Consider the following 26,993-nt stretch of genomic DNA (forward strand, 5'->3'; position numbering starts at 1 on the left):
CATGTTTAAGTAATTTTATTCAAGAGGAAGAGATGAAAAGTATATTTTCTGGGCTCTAGAGTATTTGAGAATATATTTTTCTTGGTAGCATATATCATTCAAAATATACACATAGAAGGTTCTTGATTTAGATTTTTATCCTCAGAAATCTGTAAATTTTGTGTTGTTTTTTTCTCTTAGTATTTCTGAAACAAAAGTAGAAATTATGAAAGTTTGGGCTACTTTAGTTAACAATAATTTTTTTGTCTGAATACTTTATAGTATTTATTTGTTGTCCGTATAACCTAAACTTTTTGTAAAAATGTGGTAGATCTGGTTCTGGTGGCAGGCATTATCAGCCATCTACCCAGTATTCACTCTCTCCTTTACCAACAGAAGGTAAATTGTGTTTGAACGGTCATGTTCCCAGGCTTCATTGCAATTGGAGGTGGCCATGTAACCATCTGGCCAGTGCTCCAGTAACACATGAAGGAAGGTTTTGTTTTCTTCATACATCTCTTCTTTACTTCTTCTTTCTTCCTGCTCTTGAAACTGGAATTTCTCATTCATTCCTTCATTGGAGGTGAAGCAGCTTCCATAGAACTATTCATTCTCCATTCATGTTTACTGGTAATACATTAGTGAACAAAACAGCCAAAGCCTCTTCCCTAACTTAAACTTAGATGCATAATAAACTCTTTTGTATACCAACATATAATAATACAATTAAATAAGTATAATATGCAGAATATTGATAATGATGATGGTTATGGGAAAAAATAATATTGGAATATGGAATTGCAGGAGGCTGGTGGGTGCAAAATTAAACAGGGTGGTAGGGAATGCTTAATTGATGAGGTGACGTTTGAGTAAAGACAAAACATGTGAGTGAGCAGGCCATGTAGTTAGCTATAGGAGGAACAACTAACGGTAGTCAAGAAAAACCCATGCAAGCGCTTGAGCCAGGAATGTGCCTGCTATATTTAAGGAATAGCAAGAGGCTGGTTTGGCTAAAGTTTAGTGGGAGTGGAAGCACTAGCAGGAGATGAGGTTAAAGAGAAAACAGGGAGACAACCAATGTAGGGTTATTAGGCCATCGTGTAGAATCTGGCATCTACTTTGAGTAAGATAGAAAGCCACTAGAGGTTTTTTTTTTTTTTTTTAAGTTTATCTATTTTGAGAGAACGTGTGTGGGGAAGAGGCAGAGAGAAAAGGAGGGGGGAGAGAGAATCTCAAGCAGGATCTATGCTGTCAGCTCAACGTGGGGCTTGATCTCATGAACCATGAGATCATGACCTGAGCCAAAACCAAGAGTCCATCGCTTAACTGACTGAGCCATCCAGGTACTCCACCACCAGAGGATTTTGAACAGGGGAGGAAATGTTTTGATTTACATTTTTATTATTATTACTATTATTTTCAGTTTTTATTTTAGAGAGGGAGAGTGTGCACACAAGCAAGGGAGAGGGGCAGAGAGAGAGAGAGAGAGAGGGAGAGAGAGAGAGAGAGAAAGAGAAAGAAAATCTTAAGCTGGCTTCATGCTGGGCATGAAGCCTGACATGGGGTTGATCCCATGACCCTGGGATCATGACGAGCTGAAATCAAGAGTTGGGCACTCAACCAATTGAGCCACCTGGTTGCCCCCTGATTTGCATTTTTAAAAGATTTTATTTTGTTTGTTTTCAAAATTTTTGGTTTGATTTGATTTTAGACTTATAGAAAAAATGCAAAAATAGTACAAAAATTCCTTTATGTCATTTATCCCACTTCTAAATTTAACACCTTATAACAAGAACAGGGAATTGTCATTGGTGCAATATTATTAGCTAAACTACAGGCCTTATTCAAATTTTATATATATATTTTTTTCCATCTATGTCATCTTTCTGTTCCAGAATCCTATTCCAGGTCCCTAGGTCCTATATTGCATGCAGTTGTTTGGGTTTTTTTCCCCTCCTTAGTCTCTCCAGTCTGCAACAGTTTGTCAGTCTTTTCTTTGTCTTTTGATCTTGACACTTTTGAAGAATACTAATCAGTAATTTTATAGAATGCCCCACAAATTGAGTTTACCTGATATTTTCTTTTTTCTTTTATCTGATATGTTCTCATGCTTGGAAAGTATATTAGTCTGCTAAGGCTACCATAACAAAACACCACAGCCTAGGTGGCTTAAGCAACAAAAATCTCTTTTCTCAGTTTTGGAGGCTAAAAGTCCAAGATCAAGTTTCCAGCCAATTCAGTTTCTCATGAGAGCCTTCTTCCTGCCTGCTTGCACATGGCAGGCAGCATTCCAGCTATGTCCTCACATATCCTTTCCTCAATTTGAGCATGCTGGCTTAGTGCCTTTGTGCTGGGGTGGGGGTGTGGAGAGAGACAGGGTGCACTCTGATGTCTCATCTTATAAGGACAGTAATCCTATTGGATCTGGGCCCTATCCTTATTCTCATTTAACCTTAATTACCTCCTTAGAGCCCCCTTCTCCAAATATAGGCACACTGGGGGTTAGGGCTTCAGTGTATGAATGCTAGGGGAGAAACAAACATGTTAACAGAAAGGTTTTTGTTTTATTTTTGTTTTTGTTTCTTAAGAGAGAGAGAAAGCGGGAGAGGGCATAGGGAGAGGGATAATGTTAAGCAGACCCTCACACCCAGTGCAGAGCCCAAGGCAGAGCTCAATCTCACAACCATGAGATCACGACCTGAGCTGAAATCAAGAGTCAGATCCTTAACCAACTGAGCCACCCAGGCACCCCAACAAAAAGGTTTTATATTTTTAGAGAGACTACCACACACACACAAGACTATGCATCATATAATGGATTTGTGATTATTGGTATGTATTATTACTGGTGATATTTACCTTGATCTGGTAGGTTTTTCCACTAAAAAGTTACTATCTCTACATTTATAGTTAATATCTTTGGGAAGACTTTGAGACTGCAAATCCTGTTTCTTCTCAAACTTTTGCCCATTCATTTTATTATCCATTGGTGAATCTTGTTTGCAATAGTTATTGGGGCATTTGCAATGATGATTCTGTATTTCCCATTTCTGTCTACAACTAGTAATTGGAATTCAGCCATAAGGAAGAGCTGTTCCTTTTCCCTCATTTATGTATTTGCCTTTTATACATACAGTCTAGACTCCCTGGGTGTATTTTGTCTAGGGTTTAAAATCAAATGCCATAATTTTTCATTATTGAAATTATTCCAGTTTTGGCCATTAAGAAGAGATCCTTCAGATTGGCTCCTGTTTTTCATACACCTCCATCTTGAGGGCAATATTTCCTTACATTCTGACATCACAAGATGTTCTAGGATCACCTTGTATTTTTCTTGCCTGTCCTGGAATCCACTTCTCCAAGGAGCTTGATTCTTTTTGTTGAAGAATGGTGTTTAGAAACCAAGATTTGGTGCTAGGTGTGCTCATTGTCCTGGAGTGTCACTGCTTCTAGGCCCTCTCAATGAAAGCTGGGAAATATGTGAATGTATAGATATATGTATAACCTACACATATACCCACATGTATAATATGTCTGAAAGCATATTTAAAAACCTGAGTTTAAACTAATGCCTCTTATTCTAATCTAATACTACAGGGTTTATCTTAGCCTTCCTCCTTAGGTCTTCCTCCAACAATAAGAAACCTGTCTCTCATTAACTATATGTACTTTTTCGTTCAATTCTGGTATACAAATGAAAGTGGTATGTATGCTAACTCATGCCCTTATGGGAAGCATTTTTACCAAGTAGATTACAACACTTAGACCTTTGGCTTTTCAGTGTCTAGTGAATATACTGCTTTCTAAGTCACTTAGGTTAGCTTTCTTTCCTGTCCCTTTAAGTGTGCTCATGTTATTCTTTTGTAATATATGCTTTCATTAGTTAGTATTTGCATTCCATTTGGGGATCCCCTATTTCCTGGTTGGTTTTAATCGTTTATCTGGGGGCATGTAAATGGTATGCAAAACATTACTACGATTCCAAGAATCAGAGCTGTACCAAAAGATACAATCAGAGAAATGTTACTGTACTTCATCCCTGCTAACCCATTCCCATTGTCTTCTTCTCTTTCCCTTAGACTCAATCTTAATAGTTTTTGGTTTATCCTTCCTAATTTCTTTGGTATAAATGAGTGGATGCCTATATATTTCCTTGCATTTTTTTTTTCTTATATGAGGGGTAGCAGGCTATACATATTGTTTTGAACTTTGCTTTTTTCATTTTATAGTATGTCTTGGAAATCACTCTGAATCAATTCAGTTCTTCTTTTCTTACAGCTACTTAGTATTCCACTGTGTGCTTGTATCATATATTTTTCAACCACTCTCCTATGAATGGGCATTTGGATTTTCTTATACTTTGCAATTTAAAAATGCTATAATTAATAAACTTTTGCCTATGTTTTCATATTGTTGGAGGCATATCTTTTGGGTAGATTCTTAAAATTGTTGGCTGCATTGGTTGAAAGATTTATACGAGATTTCACTAGACATTGCCAAATTTCTCTCTAGAATTGTAGCAACTTGTATTCCCATCAGTAATGTATAAACATGTCTATCAGCAATGTACGAACATGCCTATTTCCTCACAGCATGCCAACATGAGTTGCCATATTCTTAAATCTTTTCTCCAGTCTCACCAATGAGAAATTGAGTCGTCTTAATTTGCATTTGTCCAATTCTGAGTGAATATGAACATCATTTATATATTTGAGGTTATTTCTACTGGGGTTTTGGTCCCTTACCCTCCTTATACTTTTAGCAACATCACTCAGCTATTGTGCTAAGTACAGATTATAGGAGGATAATGATGGAAACAGGGAGAAAGTTGGTTATTTCAATAATCCAGATGAAATAAAGCAAGGTAGTCATAATAGTGGTGACAAGCAATGGTCAGACTGCAGGTATCATGTGAATGTAAACCAGAAAATTTTCCTAACAGACACATTGTAAGGTATGACCAAAAGAGGTCAAAGTGGACTCCCAAATGTTGTCACTTGAACAAGTGGAAACCTAGATTTGTCACGAACTTAGAGAAGATCTTGGTGGAGGCAAAATTTGTGTGTGGATGATAATCAGAGGCTGGGTTTGGCCTGTATTAACTTTGAGATGCCAATCAAACTTATAAGTGGCAATGTCAAGAAGGCAAATGGATATATAGTGCTGACAGTCAAAGAAGAGTTCCTGAATATAGTATGCATAAACACTGATGCATAAGAACTAGACAAGGTCAGGGGCACGCGGGTGGCTCAGTCAGTTAAGCGTTGGACTTCGGCTCAGGTCATGATCTCTCAGTCTGTGAGTTCGAGCCCTACGTCAGGCTCTGTGCTGACAGCTCAGAGCCTGGAGCCTACTTCGGATTCTGTGACTCCTCTCTCTGCCCCTCTGCCTCTCACTTAAAAATAAATAAACATTAAAAATAAAGAGAGATCAAGAAAAAAAGAACTAGACAAGGTCAACGTGAGTATAGATGTAAAAATAAAAGACCTACAAGCGCTGAGCTGTGTAAGTAACTCCAATAATAAGAATCAACAATAAGAAATCATGGAGAAGGTGAGGAATCAGTCAATAAGACAGTAGGAAAACAAGAGATGGAAGCTGAATAAAAAATACATTTCAATGACAGACTGATGAAAACCATCAAATGCTGACAGGCCAAGTAAGATAGAGACTAAGAATTGACATCAGATTTAGCAAATACGATGTTTGTTGGAGAACTTAAAAAGGTTTTAGAGGAGTGGTAAAGACAAAACCCTAATCTGAGTGAATTTCAGAACGAGAGAGCAAGAGTTTGAGACTATCAATATTGACAAACGGGATGTTGCTGTAAAGGATACAAGTCACATTTCAGCATGATGGTATATAATAGCAGAAGAAGTGTGGGTGCTTGACGATTGCATGATCAGCAGAGCCTTAATATAAATAAATAGAAAAATCAAAAGGAGAAGGTAGGCTAAAACAAACAGATAAGAAAATGAAATGAAATGGAAGATGAATGCAATATGTCAGGGTGATTGTAGTTGAATTTATTTTATTTAACAAACACTGTTTACTATGTGTCAGGACACTTCAAGGACTTATAAATACAATTCATTTAATATTCACCTCTTCCAATCCTCAAAATTTGATCGTCCTTTTTCCAACCTTTAAATTTACTCAGATATGAGCCTACCATTTTACCCTCTGTTTATAGCATCTCCCTAAGTGATGTTTTTCAGACCTATGACTTCAAATATCTATTTACTAATAACCTTTAGTTATGGATCTCCAATGTTAAGAAGTTAGAAAAAGAACAACAAACAAAGCCTAAAGCCAGCAGAGAGAAGGAAACAATAAAAATGAGAGCAAAAATAAATGATATAGAAACAGATCAATGAACCCAGGAGCTGGTTCTTTGAAAAAAATAATAAAATTGGCAAACCTCTAGCCAAACTTATCAAAAAGAGAAAGGACCCAAATAAATGAAATCACAAAAGACAGATGAGAAATAGCAACCAACAGCACAGAAATATAAACAATTATAAGAGAATATCATGATAAACTATATGCCAACAAACTGGACAACCTGGAAGAAATGGATAAATCCCTAGAAACATAAACTACCAAAACTGAAACAGGAAGAAATTGAAAACTTGAATAGACGGATAACCAGAAAAGAAATTGAATCAGTAATAAAAAATCTCACAACAAATGTCCAGGGCAAGATGGCTTCAAAGGTAAATTCTACCAAACATCTAAAGAAGAGCTAATAATACCTATTCTTTTCAAACTATTCCAAAAAATAGAAAAGGAAAACTTCTAAATTTATTCTATGAGCCATTACCCTGAAACCAAGACCAGAGAAAGACTCCACTAAATAAAAGAAGTACAGGCCAATACCCCCAATGAACATGGATACAAAAATTCTCAATAAAACACTAGCAAACCAAATCTAACGGTACATTAAAAAAATCCATCAACTGGGATTTATTCCAAGTTTGCAAGGGTGGTTCAATATTTGTAAATCAATCATGATATACCACTTTAATAAAAGAAAGGATAAGAACCATATGATCTTTTTAATAGATGTAGAAAAAGCATTTCACAAAAAGTACAATGTCCATTCACAATAAAAGCCTCAACAAATTGGGTTTTGAAGGAACATAGTAAGGTCATATATGAATAACCCACAACTAATATCATCCTCAGTGGGAACAACCAACTGAGAGCTTTTTCCTCTATGGTCAGGCACAAGACAGGGATGTCCTCTCTCACCACTTATTTAACATAGTACTGGATGTCCTAGCCATAACAACCAGACAACAAAAAAATAAAAGGCATCCAAATTGGCAAGGAAGAAGTAAAATTTTCACTATTTGTAGATGTCAAGATACTCTATATAGAAAAGCCAAAGACTCACCAAAAAACTGCTAGAGCTGATACATGAATTCAGTAAAGTCACAGGATACAAAATTCATGTACAGAAATATGCCTTTCTATGTGCCAATAATGAAGCAACAGGAAGAGGAATTAAGGAATCAATCCCATTGACAAATAAGATACCTAGGAATAAACTTAACAAAGAGGCCATCACATTATCTCCAAGCCCCAACATTAAAATTTTAGCCTGAGGAGAACATGAAATTTCAACTTTTAATATTTTAGCTTGCTGTATTTTTAAATTGTCTACAATGCACATGTACTGCTTCTTTAATAAAATGGTTTAAGAATTTTCAAAGTAGGTAATGATTCATGAAATTATATTCCCATGATAGATAAATTAAGACCAACTGCTGACTGACCACTAGATCTCGCAACATAGAAGTCACTGGTGTCCTTGAAGAATCCACTTTGGTTGAGGAGGGTAAGAAAAACCCGACTGATATGGTTTGGCAGTTCCCAAAAATGTTAAACAGAGTTAGGATATGACCCAGCAATTACACTCCTAAGTATACAATCAAGAGAACTGGAAATATACATTCACATAAAAACTTACACCCTAACATTCATAGCAACATAACATCTTAGTAGCCAAAAGTGTAACCAACCCAAATGTCCAGAAACAGATGAATGGAAAACAAAGTGTGGTATATTCATATAATAGATTATTATTCAGCAATTTAAACAAGAATTAAATACTAATACATGCTACAGCACAGATGAACCTTGAAAACTTTAAGTGAAAGAAACCAATCCCATAAGAAAACATATTGAATGACTCATACTATGCCTATGACTTTCCACAATACGCAAATCCATAAAGTGTGTTAGTGGTTGTCTAGGATTGGAGGTAGGAGGATTTGGGGGGTAACCACTATTAGGTATGAGGTTTTTTGGAGGGAGTGATGAAAATGTCCTAAAATTAGGTCATGTTGATGCTTGCACAATTCTGTGAAAACAATAAAAACCACCGAACGGTACACTTTTAAAAGGTGAATTTATGGTAAATGAATGATCTCAATAAAACTGTTACAAAAAATCTAAAAGGCAGAATTTAGTTGATCAGTGTGCACTTGTTCTACTCCCTTCAGTACGTATAGGTTGTATGTGACACTACTTCCAGGGATTTATTCATCTTTTTTTGGTAAACTTTTCCTCCTTCCCATTAATCCCTATCCACAACACAAATCCCAACCTCTCCGAATCAAACATAACCAGATGGAAAAATGTTTGCCTCCATTAAGAATAACTACATTTTACAATTTTAAAAAGTATTATATGTGGCCATTGTTCAGATTTACTTCTCAATATGTACATATTAAAAAAAAACAAGAAACAAAAAAAGGAAGAAAAAGCATTTGCCTAGGAATAATAATGCATCACTTTAAGCTAACATTATATAGCCTGAATTCTAAAACCCATTTTGGTTTATATAAAACTACTTTGTAAAAGCCACAAAACAAGTATCCCTCAACTCTTGAGAAATGTTTGGATATTTAAATAATACTGCTATTATACATTTTCTTCCATGAAATAGAAAAAAAAATTACAACAATTACATCATTTTATGGATAGAGACTGAGTACATACATAAGCCCATTGGCAAAGCTAAATTTAGAGCCAATTTCCTCTCCTGGATTATATAATTTCAATAGTATATAATAATTGTCTGCTGTTGGAAAAACACCTGAGTGGTTCAACTAAAGATGCAAACATACAATAACAAAAACTCTGCACAAATATTCAAACTCGGGGATTTCTAATTAAAATAATAGAAAAATAGAAAATTTTTCCTTCCAAAAAAAGGTATCTAGACAAAGACTCAGATACCCCATGTAGATTATTCACAAGAATCATATGTGAATCAACCTTTTTTGTAGTCCTTAAATAAAATTTAACAATCAACTGATGAAAAAACAAGTTTCATATGCAAAGAACACCTTAATGCATCTATAATTAACTTAATGCAAAAGTATATGAAAAAAACACAGCTATTTCACTGCAGTCTTTAAGAAGAGCAACATTTCATTATTTCTGGTTCATCTTCTTACGCATTTCTTCAAGAGCCGCTTCTTTCTCTCTCAGCACTTGCTTAAGTCTTCTTATTTTTTCATCTCGAATGGTTTCCTCTAACTCTGGTGGCGTCATGGGGAAAATGTCTTCAGTATAACTTTTATTAAAGGAATGACTTTGCTCAAAAGCTACATTCAAACTCAATGTGCCTTTTTCCTGGTTCTCAGGGGTACAGTGTTCAACCTCAGTTTTCTTTTCTTCTCTGGTTTTGTTGCGGCTTGTGAGAATATTATGGTGTGATACATCTGAAGTTGGTAAAATACTGCTGACAAGTTGGGAATTGGTGACATTAGTTCCACCATTTAGAGCTGTGTTATAAGTACCCTCGGTTTTTCTCTTCTTTGTGTGATCCATCTTTTTAACGGTTTTTGCTTTTCTTTTCTTATCAAAACCCTGTTGTCATGTTGAGTAAGATTTCAAAAGAAAAACAATTATTGCCACATAGACAGTATGCTGTCAAATTTAACAGTCTGCAGGTGACAAATACTTATCAATTAAATTCAACTCAACAAAACATACTGAGAACTCTAGCAAAAAATTGTTTACCATTGTACAGTACCAAAATGAATAGCAATGTCCTAATGATACTCACTGAGAATAAACTGCTTAATTCACACTTTCCTGCTTAACTATTAGATGTATTGATCTATCGCCAAAATACAACAGCCCTTTATAAAGAATCTGAGAAGCAGAATTGACTTAATTTTGTTTCCTTGTGCACAGTAGGCACATATGTGGAAGCTTTTCATTGGGAAAGGTTGAGCAGTCTCTGATCTAAAGCTCAGACTATTACACAGTGTAATAATGATATATTTCTAAGTAAAATAGGCAAAGTCATAGGGATTTTTTTTCATCATTGACCAAGTAGATTTCTTAAAATGTCTGTATTAAGGGTAATACTGCAACGACCATCTGCATGCTTGTATTTTCTCTACATTTGGATTATTTATTTTAAATAGGGTCTTCAACGTAGGATAGCTAGTTTAAAAAGTTATGGCCATTTTCTTATAGTTTTTTAATGAAAAAAATAAACAGGTGAATAAAAACACTTAAAATGTCTTCTATTCACTAGGGATACATTTTTACCTTTGTGTGTTTGGTTCTCTTTAACACCAAATGTGTATAATATATACACACGCAAATCTGAAAACTACCACTCATATTAATGCACAAGACTAAAAAAACAAATCAAGAAAACACACTCGTGAACGTTTGTAGTAACTACAAAGGACACAAAATATATTACCTGTCTTTTCTTTTCCTCCTTCTCTATAAACTCCGTCTCTTTATAAGTATTGGTCTTCACCAAACGGCTGAAGGAATCAAAACCTTCTCCAGAGCCCAAGTGATCAGGAATCCGAGTAAGGCACACTCTCAAATCTTTAGTGAGACCAAATATCTTTTTAAATTCAGCATCATTCTTCAGATGTGATACCTTATTGCTTCCTCCTTGGGAATGGTTCTTGTCATTCCTCTCTTGAGGAACTTTTTCTAATGTTGATGCCATCTCATTCTGGATCTGCAATTAAGAAAACAAAAACACACAAACAATACTGCCAATTACTTAAGCTATTTCATCAGACTGGCAACTAAGTCATCATCTCATCTTACTTAAAAAAAACAAAACAAAAACCATCATGCTCTAAAGTCCTAAATGGTTGATTTGCATTACCCTTGCCTTACCACCCACACTCAAAAAAATGAATTTAACTGGGTACAAACTTAAACTGTTCCTCCACAATTTCTCATTTACTTTGCTTTCTTGCACTAGAAAGGTTAACAGATGAAATAATACAGACTAATGACAAGTCAAAAAATAATCTATATAACTTTAGTTGGAAGTTGTAGTCTTCTGGAAAAGTCTTATGCCTTCAATCAATCTTAAACTCCTTCAGAATTTACCTCCTTATATCTCTGGAAGGGGAGAAACACTGACATTATTAAGGCCTCTAGGTAAGGAAAGAGTGGGCATAAATATTTAGTGAGCACAGACACACATATCTTAAGCAGAACAGAAAGGTAACTATGTGGATATGTTGAATAATTAAAGAGTCAGAAAGAAGGGCTTAAAAAAAAAGGAAACTCGTCTACTTAAAACAAAACAAAACAAAATCAAAGATGTTGATAAATCCTATTTCCACAAATGACTGAAAGGTACTGATTAGCACCATCCTACCCCTTCTACCATCTACCTAAAAAAACTGCCAGATATTTCCCTACCATCACAAACAAACAAAAAACCCAGCTCTCCTATATGCGTAATATTGATCTTTTCATATACTAACAGTAATCCAATAAATACATGCATGGACACAGAATTTACCAAGTTTTGAATTCACATTATCTTTCACCAATAAACCTTCTTGCTCTGTGAGTTTTTTGTTTGTTTGATTTTGTTTTAAAGCTTTGGCATGCCAAATGAATTAAGAGAGAGATACTGTTTGCACTCTCTCAATTATCCTCCTCAAACATTGCCTTCAGATGAAAGCTCTGACTTAATTAAGCATACATGTGTGTATGGTATGTGTGTGATGGAGTGGAGGATGGGAGAAGGGGGGGGGGAAGAGGTATCATAGGTAACTAACTTTGAGAATTAAGAAAGAAAAATTTTCTATATAGATAGAGAAAAAGAACACCCTGACATGGGAAAATTACCTTTGGTTCTTGGTCTCTGAAAACACACTGTTGTGAAGTGATAGTTGTTGCATCAACAGAGGAACTTATTTTCTCTATGCTCTGGATGATATTTCCTTTTCTGGGGGCATTCTGTACTGTACTAAATCCATCTGGAAAGTCTGGCTTTGTGAATAAAATCTTACTCTGTTTTAAGTAGTTAATGGGTTGATTCATATTATGTGGGTTTGGGGTAGAAAGAGATGGTTTCTCCACTTTTTTATTCTTCTCTGCCCTTAGATTGATCATGGAAGCAGGCTGAGTATTTGAAAGTGATTTTGTTTCCATCTGGTAAGATTTACTTTTAGCCAAAACAATATTTACAACCTCTCTGGATATTTCTGTGACTGGGCTTGAACTCACTATCTGTGATGTATCTTTTCTTGGTGGAATATCAGGAGAAACAGAATTCTGTTGGTCAATTTGTGATGGCAAAACATCTGTCCCCTTTTTAGCCAATAGATAGACTTTCCCATTAAACATAACCAAAGCATTATCTTTAATAGGCATACTTTTGGACTGTGTCCCACTAGGACTGACAGTGCTCAATGCCGGCATATTTATAGTATTATCTCCCAAACTTTTCCTATCTACAAAAGTTTTTAAAATCTTGGAAGCCACATTATTTGAAGACTTAACAGGAACAAGAGATGGACTGCAAGGCTGTAGATTTTCTTGAAAAATCCATTTCACAGGAGCAGCTTGAGAATGCTGACCACCTTTTAATTGTGTCTCTTTAGCAACATTCACTGGCATTTGTGTGGTATTTAGTATCACTGGCTTTGCTATTTCTGTAACAGGTTTTGGATAAATGTTTTGAAAGTTCTTGGTAACTACATTTTTCACTGTGTTTACAGGAGATACGTAAATAACGGTTGGTATTTGGGAGGCCTCAACTGTTCCTGAGGTACTTGTGGTTGCAGTTGCAAGTATCTTTTGCTGAACTGAAGGAGGCAATGAAGACGCTGGTACAGATTTCACTTCAGCATGGGCTGGAATCTGTAAATGATGCCCAGAAGGCAAAACTGGAGACTTCACAGTCATTGGAAGACTCTGAGTATTTACTAAAATATAAGGTGAATCGTTTTGTGTTGAGGAGGGAGAAACAGCAAATGTTTGCATGGTGAGTCCATCAATTTTCACACCATGACTCTGAACTTTAGAAACTGATGAGGTAAAATTTTCAGTTCCCACAGAAGTAACTCTAACTTTTTCTGCTGTATCTACTGTTCTTGTAAGAAAATAGTTTGAAGAACTGGCTGGCTGAAAAATGGGCAATTGAACTGATGCACTTGTGGAAGAGCTGGAAATCTGAGTCTGAAAAGTAACTTGAACTGGGCTTCCTGTATTCCCTTTCAAAGCATCAGACATGACTGAAGATTGAACTAGCGGTATAAGATTTCCAGAAGAATTAGGAATTGGAAGTAATTGCAGAAGATTTTTTCCATCCGAGCCAATCGTCTGAACTACTTGGTACATGCAGCCTGAAACACTTAAAAGAACATTGAGTAAATAAATACAACATACTAGACGGTATATACATTTTATTTAAAAACAAATATTTGCAAATATTATTTTAAAAAGATAAAAATTTATAAAATATGATAAAAGTATATCATTTGTCACTTTGAGTTTTCAAAGTGAACTATTGCAAAACAAAGATCTTAAATAGAAGTGATAATCAAAGATAATGATCAGCTTTGATTTAGAGTTTCTCATATGATTAAGCAATGGGTAGATTAAACTTTTCTAAGGTTTTACCCCGTATAAAATTATGCTTACTAGAATATGTTCCTCTTAAACTATGAGCATCCTCCCTTCTCTTTTTACTTGAATTCTTCCCTCTTGTCCTCCTCCTCCTTTACTCTGAGTGACCAGGATTCTCATTTCACCTCCATTTATGTACATTCTATTTCCCTCACTCTTTTTTACCCTCTATTCAACCTGTTCTGTCCTCTTCCTACTGACAGTGACTCACAAGTCATACGGTCAGCCATTCTTCTTTTGCTTAAAGTCATTTCTTGTGGTGATACCTTCGTGTGCCACATTTTTGAAGACTAAATGGAGTTACTCATGTAGGAACCATTTTCTTCTTTGACTTAGCACATTTGAAGTTTGGTGCTAAATAGCCCTTGGTATGGGAGTCACTCACATTTGTTCCAACTATCTGTCAATCCATATACATAATAGGAACACCATTTCAGCTAAATAATTTTCAGTGATTGTGGAACACACTGGGTTTTTTTTTTTTAACCTAGCCAATTTTGATCCTGATACTTAATGAGCCATAAATTAGTACAGACCGTCTGATTTTTTAAAAATCCAAAATATATCAATATCTGTTGTATAATTAATTTGTAGATTTCTTAAATGCAGAGGTCCCAAGTTATTTATGCCGAAAACCACCTTTCAGTTCCTGGAAAATACTAAGCTCTCATGGGACCCAGAGTCATCACACATGCTCTCTCTCTACCTAGGTACTCTTCTCCCACCCATATAACTCAAGTCTCAGCATAAATAATACTTCTCAAGAGAGATATTCTCTGACCACCTTAACTATTTTTGCTCTTCTTCCATTATTAGTTTATAATATTACACCTGTTAATTTCCTTCATGGTATATCACAATTGGTAAATATATATTAATCTATTTGTTCGTTTGCCTATAGACTGTCTCTCATGCTAAATTCTAGCAATATAAATGCCGGGTTCATGTCCTACTGACAGTGTGGCCTTATATGACAGAGATCAAATGAAAACAAAAACTTAAGACAAATAATAATAAAATTAGAATTCTCAATGATATAAAGGTGTGTTTTACTGACTGTAGGCATTTTTAAAACCTTAGGTATTAATAAAAGTCAAACCCAAAAACTCTGTGTATTCTAGGAAGCCCTGGAACAATGATTTTACCTTTGCATAACCCAAAATAATATATCTTTTTAAACATTTAAAACTGTGTTCTAGCCACTTGATAGTGCTTCAAAATGTTAAATTTACTTTTAGCAAATTAAAACTTAATCTCGAAAGAGAAGCATGAACATAAAGTATGAATTCTTGCTTTCAGGACTTAAAGAGGAAAGCCTACCTTCATCAACTCCCCACCCCCCAGAGACATATAAACTAGACTAGAATTTATTCAACTTTAATTTATTCAACAAAAATTTACTTGAGGGTATGTTATGGTACAGGCCACAGGCTCAGTTGTGGGAAAAGGGTGAGTAAACTACAGCCCTGGGCCAAATCTGTCTCCTCCCTGTTTTTGTGTAGCCCACAGGCTAAGAATATTTTTTCTATTTTAAATGATTTTTAGAAGTCACAAGAACAGTATTTCATGGTATGTGAAAACTACGAGATTCAAATGTCAGTATCCATAAATAGTTTTATTGGTACACAGTCACACTCATCTTTATTGTACTGTAAATGGCTGTTCTCATGCTACAATAGCAGAGTTGAGTAGTTACACCAGAGATGATCACATGGCACACAAAAATCTGAAATATTTACCATTTGGATCTTTACGGAAAATGTTTGCTTGCCAAGCTAGTTCAACCCACAGTCCTGAAAAGAACTTAAACTGCTGGTTTTATGTGCAAATAAACAGGCAGTTATCATTAAGTAGGATAAGTGATACATTACATTTGAATGAGAACAAAAATGCTTCCTCCTTTTCTTAAAACACTCTCTTCCCAAGGTTTCCTAGATATGAAATTCTCTTACTGCTGTAATGATTCGTCAGTCTTCTTTGGCAACTCATACATACTACTTGAATCAACCTTCAAATACTAGAACGCACCAAAGCTGAGACTGAATTCTCTCCCTACTCTGTAGGCTCTTCCCAATTATTTCTTTTATGTGCATGACTTCAATTATATTACCATTTATACAGCAACAATTAAAATATTTCTATCTTAGCTCTTTTTGAGACTCAGGCTTATATATCCAACTTCCCTCACGACATTTCCATTCAGAATCTCAAATACACCTAAAGCTCAACATGGTTTTGTCCAATTTTTTTCTATGATAAACGGCATACCATCTATTTTAGATGCCTAAATCAGAAAAAGAATTTCCTGTTTTCTAACCATCTATATTCAATCTATCACAAAATCTTATTGATGTTATCTCCTAAATTTCCCTTGATCTTTTCAATTCTTTCCAAATCATTTGTCTCCATTCTAATTCAAGCAAACATCATCTCTAGCTTAGACTATTATAGTAGCTTCATAACTGGTCTTTTTTTTTTTTTTAATGTTTATTGGGGGAGGAGGAGCACACACTAGAGAGGGGCAGAGGAAGGGGGACAGGAGGATCAGAAGCAGGCTCTGTGCTGACAGCAGAGGCATGAACTGTGAGATCATGACCTGGGCTGAAGTCGGAAGCTTAACTGCCTGAGCTACCCAGGCACCCCATAACTGGTCTTCTTTTATTTCAGCCACATCCTCTCCCTTTGAAAGCTTTCAGCATACTAAAGCTGGCTCTTCCCTGCTTAAAATATTTCAGCAGTTTCCCATTTTCTTTGAGCAGTAGAAAGAAAACCAAGAGATTCTGATGCAATGGAAGCCAAAGAAGAGAGTTTCACAAAACTTGGGCAATTCTATTTACTTAAAAAAATTTTTTTAACATTTTATTTTTTGAGAAACAGAAAGAAACAGAGAGTGAGCAGGGGAGGGGCAGAGAGGGAGGAAGACACAGAATCCAAAACAGACTCCAGGCTCTGAACTATCAGCACAGAGCCCAATGCGGGGCTCAAACCACAAATGTGAGATCATGACCTGAGCCGAAGGCAGACGCTCAACCGACTGAGCCACCCAGGTGCCCCTATTTATTTTAAGTTCATTTATTTATTTTTTCAGAGAGAGAGCATGCGTGTGCACGCATGAGCAGGGTAAGGGCAGAGATAGAGAATCGCAAGCAGGTTCCACACTCAGCATGAAGCCTGATGCCAGGCTCAATCTCACGACCGCAAGACCATAACCTGAGCCAAAATCAAGAGTTGGATGCTTAACCAACAGCTACCCAGTCACCCCTGAGAAATTCTATTTAAAAGTTTCTGAGAAGTCAAATAGGATGTAAATTAAAAATCTACTTGCATGAGTGGTATGAGGGTCACTGAGGGCTTTAAAAGAGTAGTTTCATGGGGGGGAAAGTTGCAGAGGATATTAAGATAGAAAATACAGACAGCTCTTATGAACTTTGACTGCAAAAGGGAAGATAAAGACTGGCAAGTAGATGGAGGCTAAATGGAGTCAAATAAGAGATCTTTTTTTCTCTTTTTAAGGTTAGATGAACCAGAGCATATATTAATGCTCATATGATTTACCAAGAGGAAGAGGATAAAAAGGGCTAAATGAATGTAAGCTTTGATTAGGAGATAGGGAATGGGAACCAGCAGTCAGGTAGAGGAATTGAACTTTAAAGAGGGGTGAAGAAATACCTTCTTCCATTGGCACTGAAAGAGAGGTTAGGCACAACTGCAGTTAGGCTTATAAAGCTTTGGTGTCAAGAGGCTGAAGTAATTCTGATATAATGGCTTTTATTTTTCTGTGAAAAGGACATGACATCATATGCTAAGTATAGGAGCAAAAATAGAAATTTGAGGCAAATCAAAGGTTTGAAACAGTCTTTGAGAGAGAACAAGATGACCTCAGGCAATATCAGTCATCAGGTAGTGCTGACGGCCCAAGACTATAGGTAGTGATTATGAATTTATAGTGAGACCAATCTGTGCTCTTGTGAGATTTTCTTGTTCCACTGGGTATACGCAAAGAGAAAGCAAATCCGGGGCTGGGGTGGTTTCAGAAGAATGGGAAAAAAAAAATCAAAGAGGAACAAAAGAGTTTAGGATATTGGTAAAAATTTATTAAAATGATGGAATATAGAATCTAAACAGGATGAAAAAAATAATAAGACAAAGGTGAAAGTATAAGGAGAAAATAAAGGGATTGTTGGACTGGAGGGCCAGATAAAGTTAAAAAATGATCAGAATGGGAGTATTTAAATAAGTAAGCTAGAAATATAGCAACTGGTGTTCAAAAAGAGAATGCCTGAATCAAGAATTTCATAAACGCAACAATTTTATCTGACAACAAGAAATACAGAAGTGGATGGATGGCAGCAGAATGCAGAATAAGATCAATGGAAAAAAAAAAAAAGAACTTTGTACTGAAAGACCAGATGACAAAGAGATTATCCATATAAATGTTAAAGTCATGTAAGATTAAAAAGATGATGGGGCGCCTGGGTGGATCAGTCAGTTAAGCGTCCAACTTCGGCTCAGGTCATGATCTCACAGTTCGTGGGTTCAAGCCCCACATCGGGCTCTGTGCTGACAGCTCAGAGCCTGGAGTCTGTTTCATATTCTGTGTCTCCCTCTTTCTCTGACCCTCCCCTGTTCATGCTCTCTCTCTGTCTCAAAAATAAATAAATGTTAAAAAAAATTAAAAAAAAAAGATGATTGTGATCTATGTGCCAAATTTGATTATAGGAAGTTGGTAGATGATGTTAATGAACCACAATTAAGGCCATCTACCAACTTCCTATCACTGATATGCCAAAAAGTTGTCTCGAAATTCACGCTCTTCTGCAGTCTATTTTCTTTCCCATTATTCTACTAAATTTCATTCTCAAAGATTACCAAATGTGTTTTCACAGTTAAATCTATCTTTATTCTATTCTCATTCTCTAGGTGCTTCCTGCTGAAATAGACACTGCTAGCTAATTAATTATCCATCGTGAACAGATCCCTAACATGATGTCCATTATGCACAATTTGCTTGTTTTTCTTAATGTTCCCTTTCTTATTCTGCACTTTAAGCACCCACTTAAGACTATTCCCCAAAGCACAATTCTTGACCCTGTTTCTCCTTAAAGACATTCTTCCTTAAAGATTGTACCAATTGCTTCAACTACTGTCGATTGCTTGAACTATTTCCTTCAACTATCTCCTTTGCAATAATGACCCTCACAGTTAGATCCATCATTCCTATCCCCTAATATTGACCTCGGTTCCATATTTGTGATGTCCTACCAAAATCTTTCACTTTTCATACCATGATGTTTTTTGAAAACCATGACTTTAAAGTTAAAATTACTCTCTACTGAAAACTAGTACTCTATTCTACCATCTAGTCATATGTCAGCACTATTATTTCCCAAGTCACTTTGGTTTTAAATCCCCCACTCATCAACGACGCCTTTATTGCCCTTATTTACCTTTGATTCACCCAGAGCATCTTGTATAGATGCTTACAAAGTGTAAACACTCAATAAATGTATAGTGAATGAATCACTGCATCTGTAAAGTTTTGGGGTTTTTTTCCTTTTTACAGCTCTTACTCATTCTTCTCCTTCTTCACTACTGCCACTACCATGACCTAGATCAGACGTGTATTACCTAGGACCTGTCTCGTCCTCATTATCTCATTCCTGTATTTTGCTGTGACTTTTAAACTAGTTTTTGTGACTGCAGCCACTACTATTACGTATCTCTGGCAGATTAAATCATTGTTTTCATACTGTTACCTCCTTTCTCAAACTTCCAATAATACATCATTGCCAATTCAGCTTGACTTGAAAATTATCTAAAATCTAGACCCAACCAATCTCTACAACAGTACCATCTCTAACTTCTAAACACAAAATCTCTGATCTTCCCACAGAGGTCTCTTTGCTATTCTGGATTCTCCCATGTACGTTATTTATTCTAAGTCTTCTTCAAGTTATTTTTTTTTTCCTTCTCCAGCAATTTAAAACATAGCTATAAATTGAGGATCAATTCCATCTTCTCCATGAAATATTTGCAAGTCACTCAAACTCACATTAATTTCTTCCAACTTGAAATCCATAAAGCACTCCCACTAGTGCCACGAATGCTACGAGTTATATAATGCCTTCTAAAAAATGAGTAAAATATTGTTTTCCTTACAGTCAGAGACTATACTGTTTACTTTCTAATTGTTCTCCCAATGCCAAGTACAGTAGGGCCTCAAAAAATTATGTAAAAACTAATGCATCCCTTCCAAATCTCCACTTTAACTGAACTGTCTCAATACCTTTCCTTTAGTCTTATTTAGCTTATTTATGCACTTCATTTGTCAATAATATCTAGCCCTCAGATTAAAAGCTTCAAAGAGCAGAACCTATGCTTTTATAATCATCTGTGTATGGGCATGCACATTTTTAATTGGTATGGTTTGTAAACAAACGGCACATGCTTCTGATACTTCATTCACATACTTCATTATGTGGCCTCAATGTGCCTGCTTTACAGAAAACATACCGCACAAACTATTTTCAAGTCTAATCATTGATTACATTCTTCCATTTCCCCTTCAAAAAGGGAAGGAAAATAGTTTCTTCTATGTCATTATATCAACAGAGATTCACATAATCTACCAAAGACCTAAATTCCTTAAGGGTAGGTTATGCACTTTGCATGTAAATCCTCTACACCTAAGAGAGTAACTAGCACATTGTAAACAATAACATTAGCTGAATTAACTCCTGCATGTCATCATTAAAAACAAACACACACGACTTACTAGTAACAAATGGAATAAGTTCTAAAATGAAATGAACAGGGTGAGATTCACCCTTCTCCAATCAATATCCATTTTTTCCCCCAGATCTAGAAGAGACCTGCTACGAGAGTAACTGTAACTAAAACCTTATAAAGATTCTGTCTTCTTAAAAATCATACTCTGCAAGCTAATGTTAGAACTAAAATTAGAACCAGGTTCTACATCCCATGCTCTAGTTTTTCACTTAAAGATTTAAAAAAAAAATCATAAAAAAATCATAAAAAAAATCATAAAAAAATCATAAAAAAAAATCATATAAAGATTGTCTTCTTAAAAATCATACTCTGCAAGCTAATGTTAGAACTAAAATTAGAACCAGATTCTACATCCCATGCTCTAGTTTTTCACTTAAAGATTTAAAAAAAAAATCATCAATGTGCTAATTCCTTTAAACCAGTTGGTATTTGAACCGAGAAACTACACTGGAAAAACGAACAGTTAAAGACTTTAAAAGGCAACAGAAGAATACACTAGAAAATTATCAGGCTTCTAATCTTGGCTCTTCCAATTATTAGTTAATTAATTTTAATAAATTTACTTAATCTCTTTGAATATGTTTCCTCATTAGCAAAATGGGAATGATAAGGCTTGCTATAAGAAGCAAATGAAATGACGGGCTGGAATTATGATAAGCTCCTAATAAATGCAAGTTATCATACTCCACTAAAATATACAATTGGTGTCCAAGAATAAGTAAATGAATCAGGTAATTTTTGACAATGTAAGAACTTTAATAAAAAAGTATGAGAACTTTAGTAAGTAAGTATATTGAACATATTTATATAACTTCTAACTTTTTTTAATTCTAATATCGACATAACACATTCACAAGAAATGGAATGAAAAAAATTTCACAGGCTATTGAACATTTTGTAGGTATTTTTGCAAAATGTATTTTTTTCAACAGCTAGAAGACCTTTTCTTCCATCGTACTATCTATGATTTAACATTATGTACATACCCCATATACATGTGATAACATATACAATACTATATACTACATAATATTATATACATAATAGACAATTATTATAAATAGCTAACGCTAATCCTAATAAACAGCCCAGTAATGTGAGTATCACCATTACCATTTTATAGTTTGAGGTTTGGTAATATTAAATAACTTATTCAGAATTACATGCTCCCATGGTCAATCCCATCTATATACTTTCTTGTATTTACTTTAACATAAAGCAAACATAACAAGGTCCAAAAAATTCAACTGCATGAAGTGAGAGATTAATGAGAAACAGATTTCAGTTAGCCTGTAAGGCATACATGTCGATGTCCTTTTGTTACACACCCAAATAGTAAAGATAATAACAGTTATGGGGTACAAAACTAAATGCACAGTAAACTGACAATGAAACATTATGTTTCGAACTAAATCAAGCCTGCTGGTATGGACACTCATTTTAGCTCCCCATTTAAGAACAAAGGATTAAGAGCAGACAGAAGCCAATTGCCAATCACATCCTAACTCTTATTATTGTGAGATGTAGCATCACAGGCTTTTATTACAATACATCTAAGGTGCTGACTCAAATCTCTATTTTCAGCTCTGACTCTGCCTGAGTTTCAAATTCAAATACCTCTGCAATCGTTTTTTTGGTGTGTTCCTCATCTCAATTAATTCACCAATATCTGTCCAGAGAACTGGCATTATAATTGATCCCCCTTTCTTTGTGCCAATTCACTAACAAAATATGCCTATTTTCCCTTTCATATTTCTCTGAATCCAACCCTTACTCTACATCATCTGGTTCAGGTCTTCAGAATCTCTGAAAGGACAACTTAAGTAGAATCTTTATACACCTGATCCCTCACTCCCAAATCCACACTGCCATCAGTTATCTAAAATGTACGTGGGAAGTGACAACCCTTTTCATAAAATCCTCTGAATGATCTCCAGTAGATGAAGTCTAATCTCTCTAGCAGAGCAAACCAAGCGCTTAAGAGCTACCTATTCATCCTGCTTACAGTAGAGACTCAAACAAAAATACCAATAGCTAATAATAAACCATACTGGTGCTTTATTTACCAGTTCCCTCTGCTTGAGCACAGCCTGCATTTATCTTTAATTGGCAAGTTGGTATCTACATTCCCCAACTCAGGTGCTCCTGAACCCTTTCTACAATTTCCTTTCTCTATGCCCTGACAGCATCCTGTGCGTAATGCTATTTAAAACTGTGTTACATCATCTTCCCCTTAGCTATGAGGTTTTTCATGGGCACGGTTCATATCCTCTTCTTTAGTTAGTCTCTCCATTTAGCACAGTCTATCACTTAAGCGGCACTCAGTGAATATTTTTCAACAAAATGTTTGAACTATACGGATAATAATGGGAAACTAGGACATGAACCTAGGTCGTCGTAACTCCAAAGTTTACATTCTTTATACTTATACCATTCTAACTCCTGTTTTGCTCTTTGTAAATAAAGCCCCAATCTAAATAAACTTAATGCCTACTATCGCATAGATCTTCCAGATTTTTCCTGTGTACTCTAAGAGTAAATTTGATTCTTACACTTTATGCCCTGATGAATTAGAGATACATTAAGCAATAAACATTCTGTAACGCAATGTTGAAAAACTCTACAAAAGCAGCAGTAACTCAAGAAAAATCCAACAATCAATAGAAAATAAGAAAATCATATACTCATTTTAAGTTTATGAAGATAATGATTCAATACCATCAAAAATATTACCAGAAAAGTATGAAACCTAAGCTTTCAATAAATTCAAGAACAGTAATCAAATGATTTATAAAATTATACTTGCGCATCATGCAGATTGTTACTTACAAAACAGAATAGAATATGCAAAGCAATAACCAAAATAAGAGTCAAATAGCTTCATAAAGGCATCTGGTAAATGTCCCAAATACGTGATGCCAAACCCCAGTGATTGAAGAAACAAATGCATTTAAAGATGATGAAAACAATGCATAAACCAACGAGTTAAGAACTCCCAATGACTTACGAGTGTAATCAAAACATAATTCAATTTGTAATGTTTTAAAAAATGTCAAATATAGACAGCCAAAGGTTGAGAAACTGGATAAAAGAGTTAAAATACACAAGAAATATAAACGTTAAGTTCTTAGTCTACCCTATTTCTAATATTGAAAAACAATGCAATCCTAAAACAAACTGCATTAAATTAGGGTAAGCCAGATGTAATCAAATATCCAGGTACCAGAACAAGGGAGAAGAAATGAACAATCATTAGAAAGTAATTCTACTTTTGAATCATCTACACAGAACACTACCTCTGCCTCTCCTCTCCCCCCAGCTTCCACCAAAGTAAGCCAACAAACAACATACGTACACAACAAGCTGGCTCTTTATTCGATTTGAAAAGCAGTGGTTCTTTCTTGGCAGTTCTTCAATATTGCTTTAGCTCAAGGCGATTCGTTATTTCTTCTTAGAATATTATGCATGTTTTTCAGTCGTTATTATAATTCTGTTTTGTATCTAATAGTGATGAAAAGAAACCTACTGCCTACTTCCTGGGCTAAAATTTGTACAGAAACAAACTTGTATTCTTACAATAACAACAGCTAACACATAAATAGTGGTTTTCTGCTTTCCTATACCCAGTATTTTACACACACTTCTTCTTTTAATTCTTAAAATATCTCTAAGCGCTCTTACTGGAAAGGCGACTGGAAAGAAGGCACTTAGTCATACAAACAGTATCTGTCAAAGCTACGATTAAATTTAGGCAGCCGGATGTTCTTCAAACATAATTCCTCTTCCGTGATTTTTACATCTCAATTTCCAGGCTTTCTTTACATTTTTCTTCTGCAGAGAGCGCCCCATAAGTTTTTTCCCACCACTTATTATACCTCTACTAACTATGGAGCCTACAACTTAAAATATTCGATCTTCGCTCACAGTTTTGTTCCCATTTTACTTCATCTTGACCAACATAACCTTTCCTTAAAAGAACTGAGTCAGTGAAAAACTATTTTGTAAATGTGCAACTACGTACGTACGTACGTCTTAAGAAATACTACACTCTCCCTACGTCAAACATAGCTCCTCTACAGAGATATCCAATTAGAGATGGCATTCTCATCTGTCCTAAAGGATCGATTTTACACGAGAATTACTCTGTCTACTTTTCTTTCTCTTCGTATAAAACTATCATCTGATTTTTGAAAAATCCATTCCTTCACGCGAGATCAACTTTTCAGCGTCTAAATTCATATCCTCATCAACTACACAAAAATTTTTCCTTTCCTTCTCGCTCTCTTAAATACTACCTATTTTCACTGATGGTCCAGCGCCACCTGGGCTGCACTTGCATGTCCGTGCTGGGCGCTGCGTGTTTTTTCTGCGAGTGCGCAAGAATCTTCCAGAAGGTTTTAGTCACACAGGATTGTCGGCCATGTTGGTTTTCCTCTCCCGTGGAGCTCTATCTACTATGTCGCCTACGTAACTTGAGACGATGGAGTCCTGCGGAGCCACGGCCGAGGCTTGCCTGCGTCAGGCTCTGAAGAGGCTTTACGTTTCCAAGAGGGGCGCGCTCCGAGGGTTCTGAGTGGCTGAGTGGCCCCGTGAGGAGCACTTGCCCCGCAGTCGCTCCCACTGCGGAATCAAGCTCATTTGACTTGCACAGAGTCCGCAAACGACGGCCGACTCGACACCCTGCTAAGAGACGGGCGAGGGGCGGGTGTGTCGAGCGAGATTCGAAACCGGTACTTACCACTTCGAGGCGTTGCCTGACTTTTCCTCTGCGGGTTTCAGGAAGACCCTCCGTAGGTTATTGGACATTTTAGAGGGGTCGGAGGGGCCAGCACATCCAGGAAAGTGGGCAATGGGGGTGGGGTGAGGGGGGGGCGAGGTCTCTCCAAGGGGCGAGAACCAGAGCGATAGAATGTTTCGCTGCAGGTGTCCCGGAGCAAGACGGGTTCGATGACGAAAGGGGAACGACGGCTGAGAGGGCGTATCCCCAGCCTTCGGAGGGAGGCGACGCCGCCACCAGAAACCGGAAGAACCAAAGCGGCTGACGACGCTGCTCGGGCCCTAGGCTTTGAGAGGAGCGGCCCGAGTCTCCGCCTCCGCGAGCCTACGACACCGCTCCAGAGCCACCCGGAGTCAGCGTAGGAGGCGTGGCCTTAATGGCGCCTCCCTCAGCACTGTCGGGTCTGTGGAGAAGTCTGAGCCGGACGGGCTCGACCGACCCCGCCCACCGAAGCTGCCAGCCCAGCAAAGCTCGGTCAGCGGCTTCCGCGATCGTCACATCCGGTTGCCAAGGTGACTGGCTCGCTAAAGCGCCGCCCTCTGAGACAATCCAATCGCAAGTGACGTTTGCTGGCTCTTCTTCCGGATCAAGCAACGAATCACAGAAGAATATTCTCCAGATACCTACGCAAAATAAAATATTTCCGGGGTCAATCGTAAATTTTCTGCCTTTGTGTTCGTCGCTAGTGTATGTTTTTCTTTCCCGCCAGTGCTTTAAAAGACGTCGGAGGGCCGTTTTGGAGTCTCCAGGCACTCGTGGCGTGCGAACCTTGTAGACGCCTGCCTGTAGCCAGCGGCCTATTTATTGATAGTTCCTGGAGTTTCTATGCTTTTCCTCTTTCTTGAAGCTTTGCCTCCAGTCTCAACCTAACCTTTTCCTCCACCACACGCTCATGACTCGGTCAAAATTATTTATGGTCATACAGTTAATTAATTAATTCTTTAAAAATTTCATTCCCCATAAAGGTTTTTGTTTTGTTTTGCACCTTCATTTGGATCTCCAGAGAGAAACTTTTCAGGAGTCTCTTGATTCCCGTTGTTAAATAACTTAACCAAGAAACAGGTTAAGTCTGGCTTAAAGAGTAGAGACTTCTAGTTCAGCTGGGGCTAGAAAGAAGTTGTCGGAGGAGTGGTTTAGAGGATCGTTTTATCAGATATAGGCAATAAAAATGTAAACTGGTTCATACTGACCAAATTTAGAAGACAGGCATAAGATGGCTAATTCAAAGGTTTATGTTAGTCTTTTAAAAATGCTGGTTAGTTATTCCCCAAACTCCTTAATGAGCTAATATTGTTTAAAGAACTTGATGTCCTGATCCATTAACAGAAAGCAATAATTTCCAACTCCTGTAACATTTTGTTACAAGTTAGTTTCAGTGATACAAGACTCCAGTATGTCTAACTGGCATTTATCTTACAGTCAAATATCTCTCTTACTGAAGAGGGGGCAGGGTGGTGAACCGTGTATATTGCCTTGATTTTGGTTATCCTCCTATCTATGAAAGCAAATTATTTGA

General features: G+C 36.5%; 1 protein-coding gene across 6 annotated transcripts; it reads right to left on the reverse strand.

The window, feature by feature from the left end:
* LRIF1 (ligand dependent nuclear receptor interacting factor 1) lies at nt 1–25,918 on the reverse strand. 6 transcript variants are annotated; one of them, XM_045033274.1, is made up of 4 exons: nt 25,439–25,918; nt 12,127–13,636; nt 10,718–10,990; nt 1–185 (listed from the first exon to the last, which is right to left on the reverse strand). In XM_045033274.1, exons 1-4 carry the CDS (start codon nt 25,504–25,506, stop codon nt 177–179), a joined length of 1,860 nt encoding a protein of 619 aa, XP_044889209.1. In that variant the 5' UTR covers nt 25,507–25,918; the 3' UTR covers nt 1–176. The 6 variants fall into 6 exon arrangements, with proteins under 6 accessions (XP_044889209.1, XP_003990481.1, XP_019693159.1 ...); XM_003990432.6 differs by lacking the exon at nt 1–185 and adding an exon at nt 8,379–9,864 and having other exon boundaries at nt 25,439–25,861; XM_019837600.3 differs by lacking the exon at nt 1–185 and adding an exon at nt 8,379–9,864 and having other exon boundaries at nt 12,127–13,628; nt 25,439–25,859.
* Between the last annotated feature and the right edge of the window lie 1,075 nt (nt 25,919–26,993).

Source organism: Felis catus, chromosome C1 (assembly GCF_018350175.1).
Source record: "Felis catus isolate Fca126 chromosome C1, F.catus_Fca126_mat1.0, whole genome shotgun sequence".
Lineage (NCBI taxonomy): Eukaryota > Metazoa > Chordata > Mammalia > Carnivora > Felidae > Felis > Felis catus.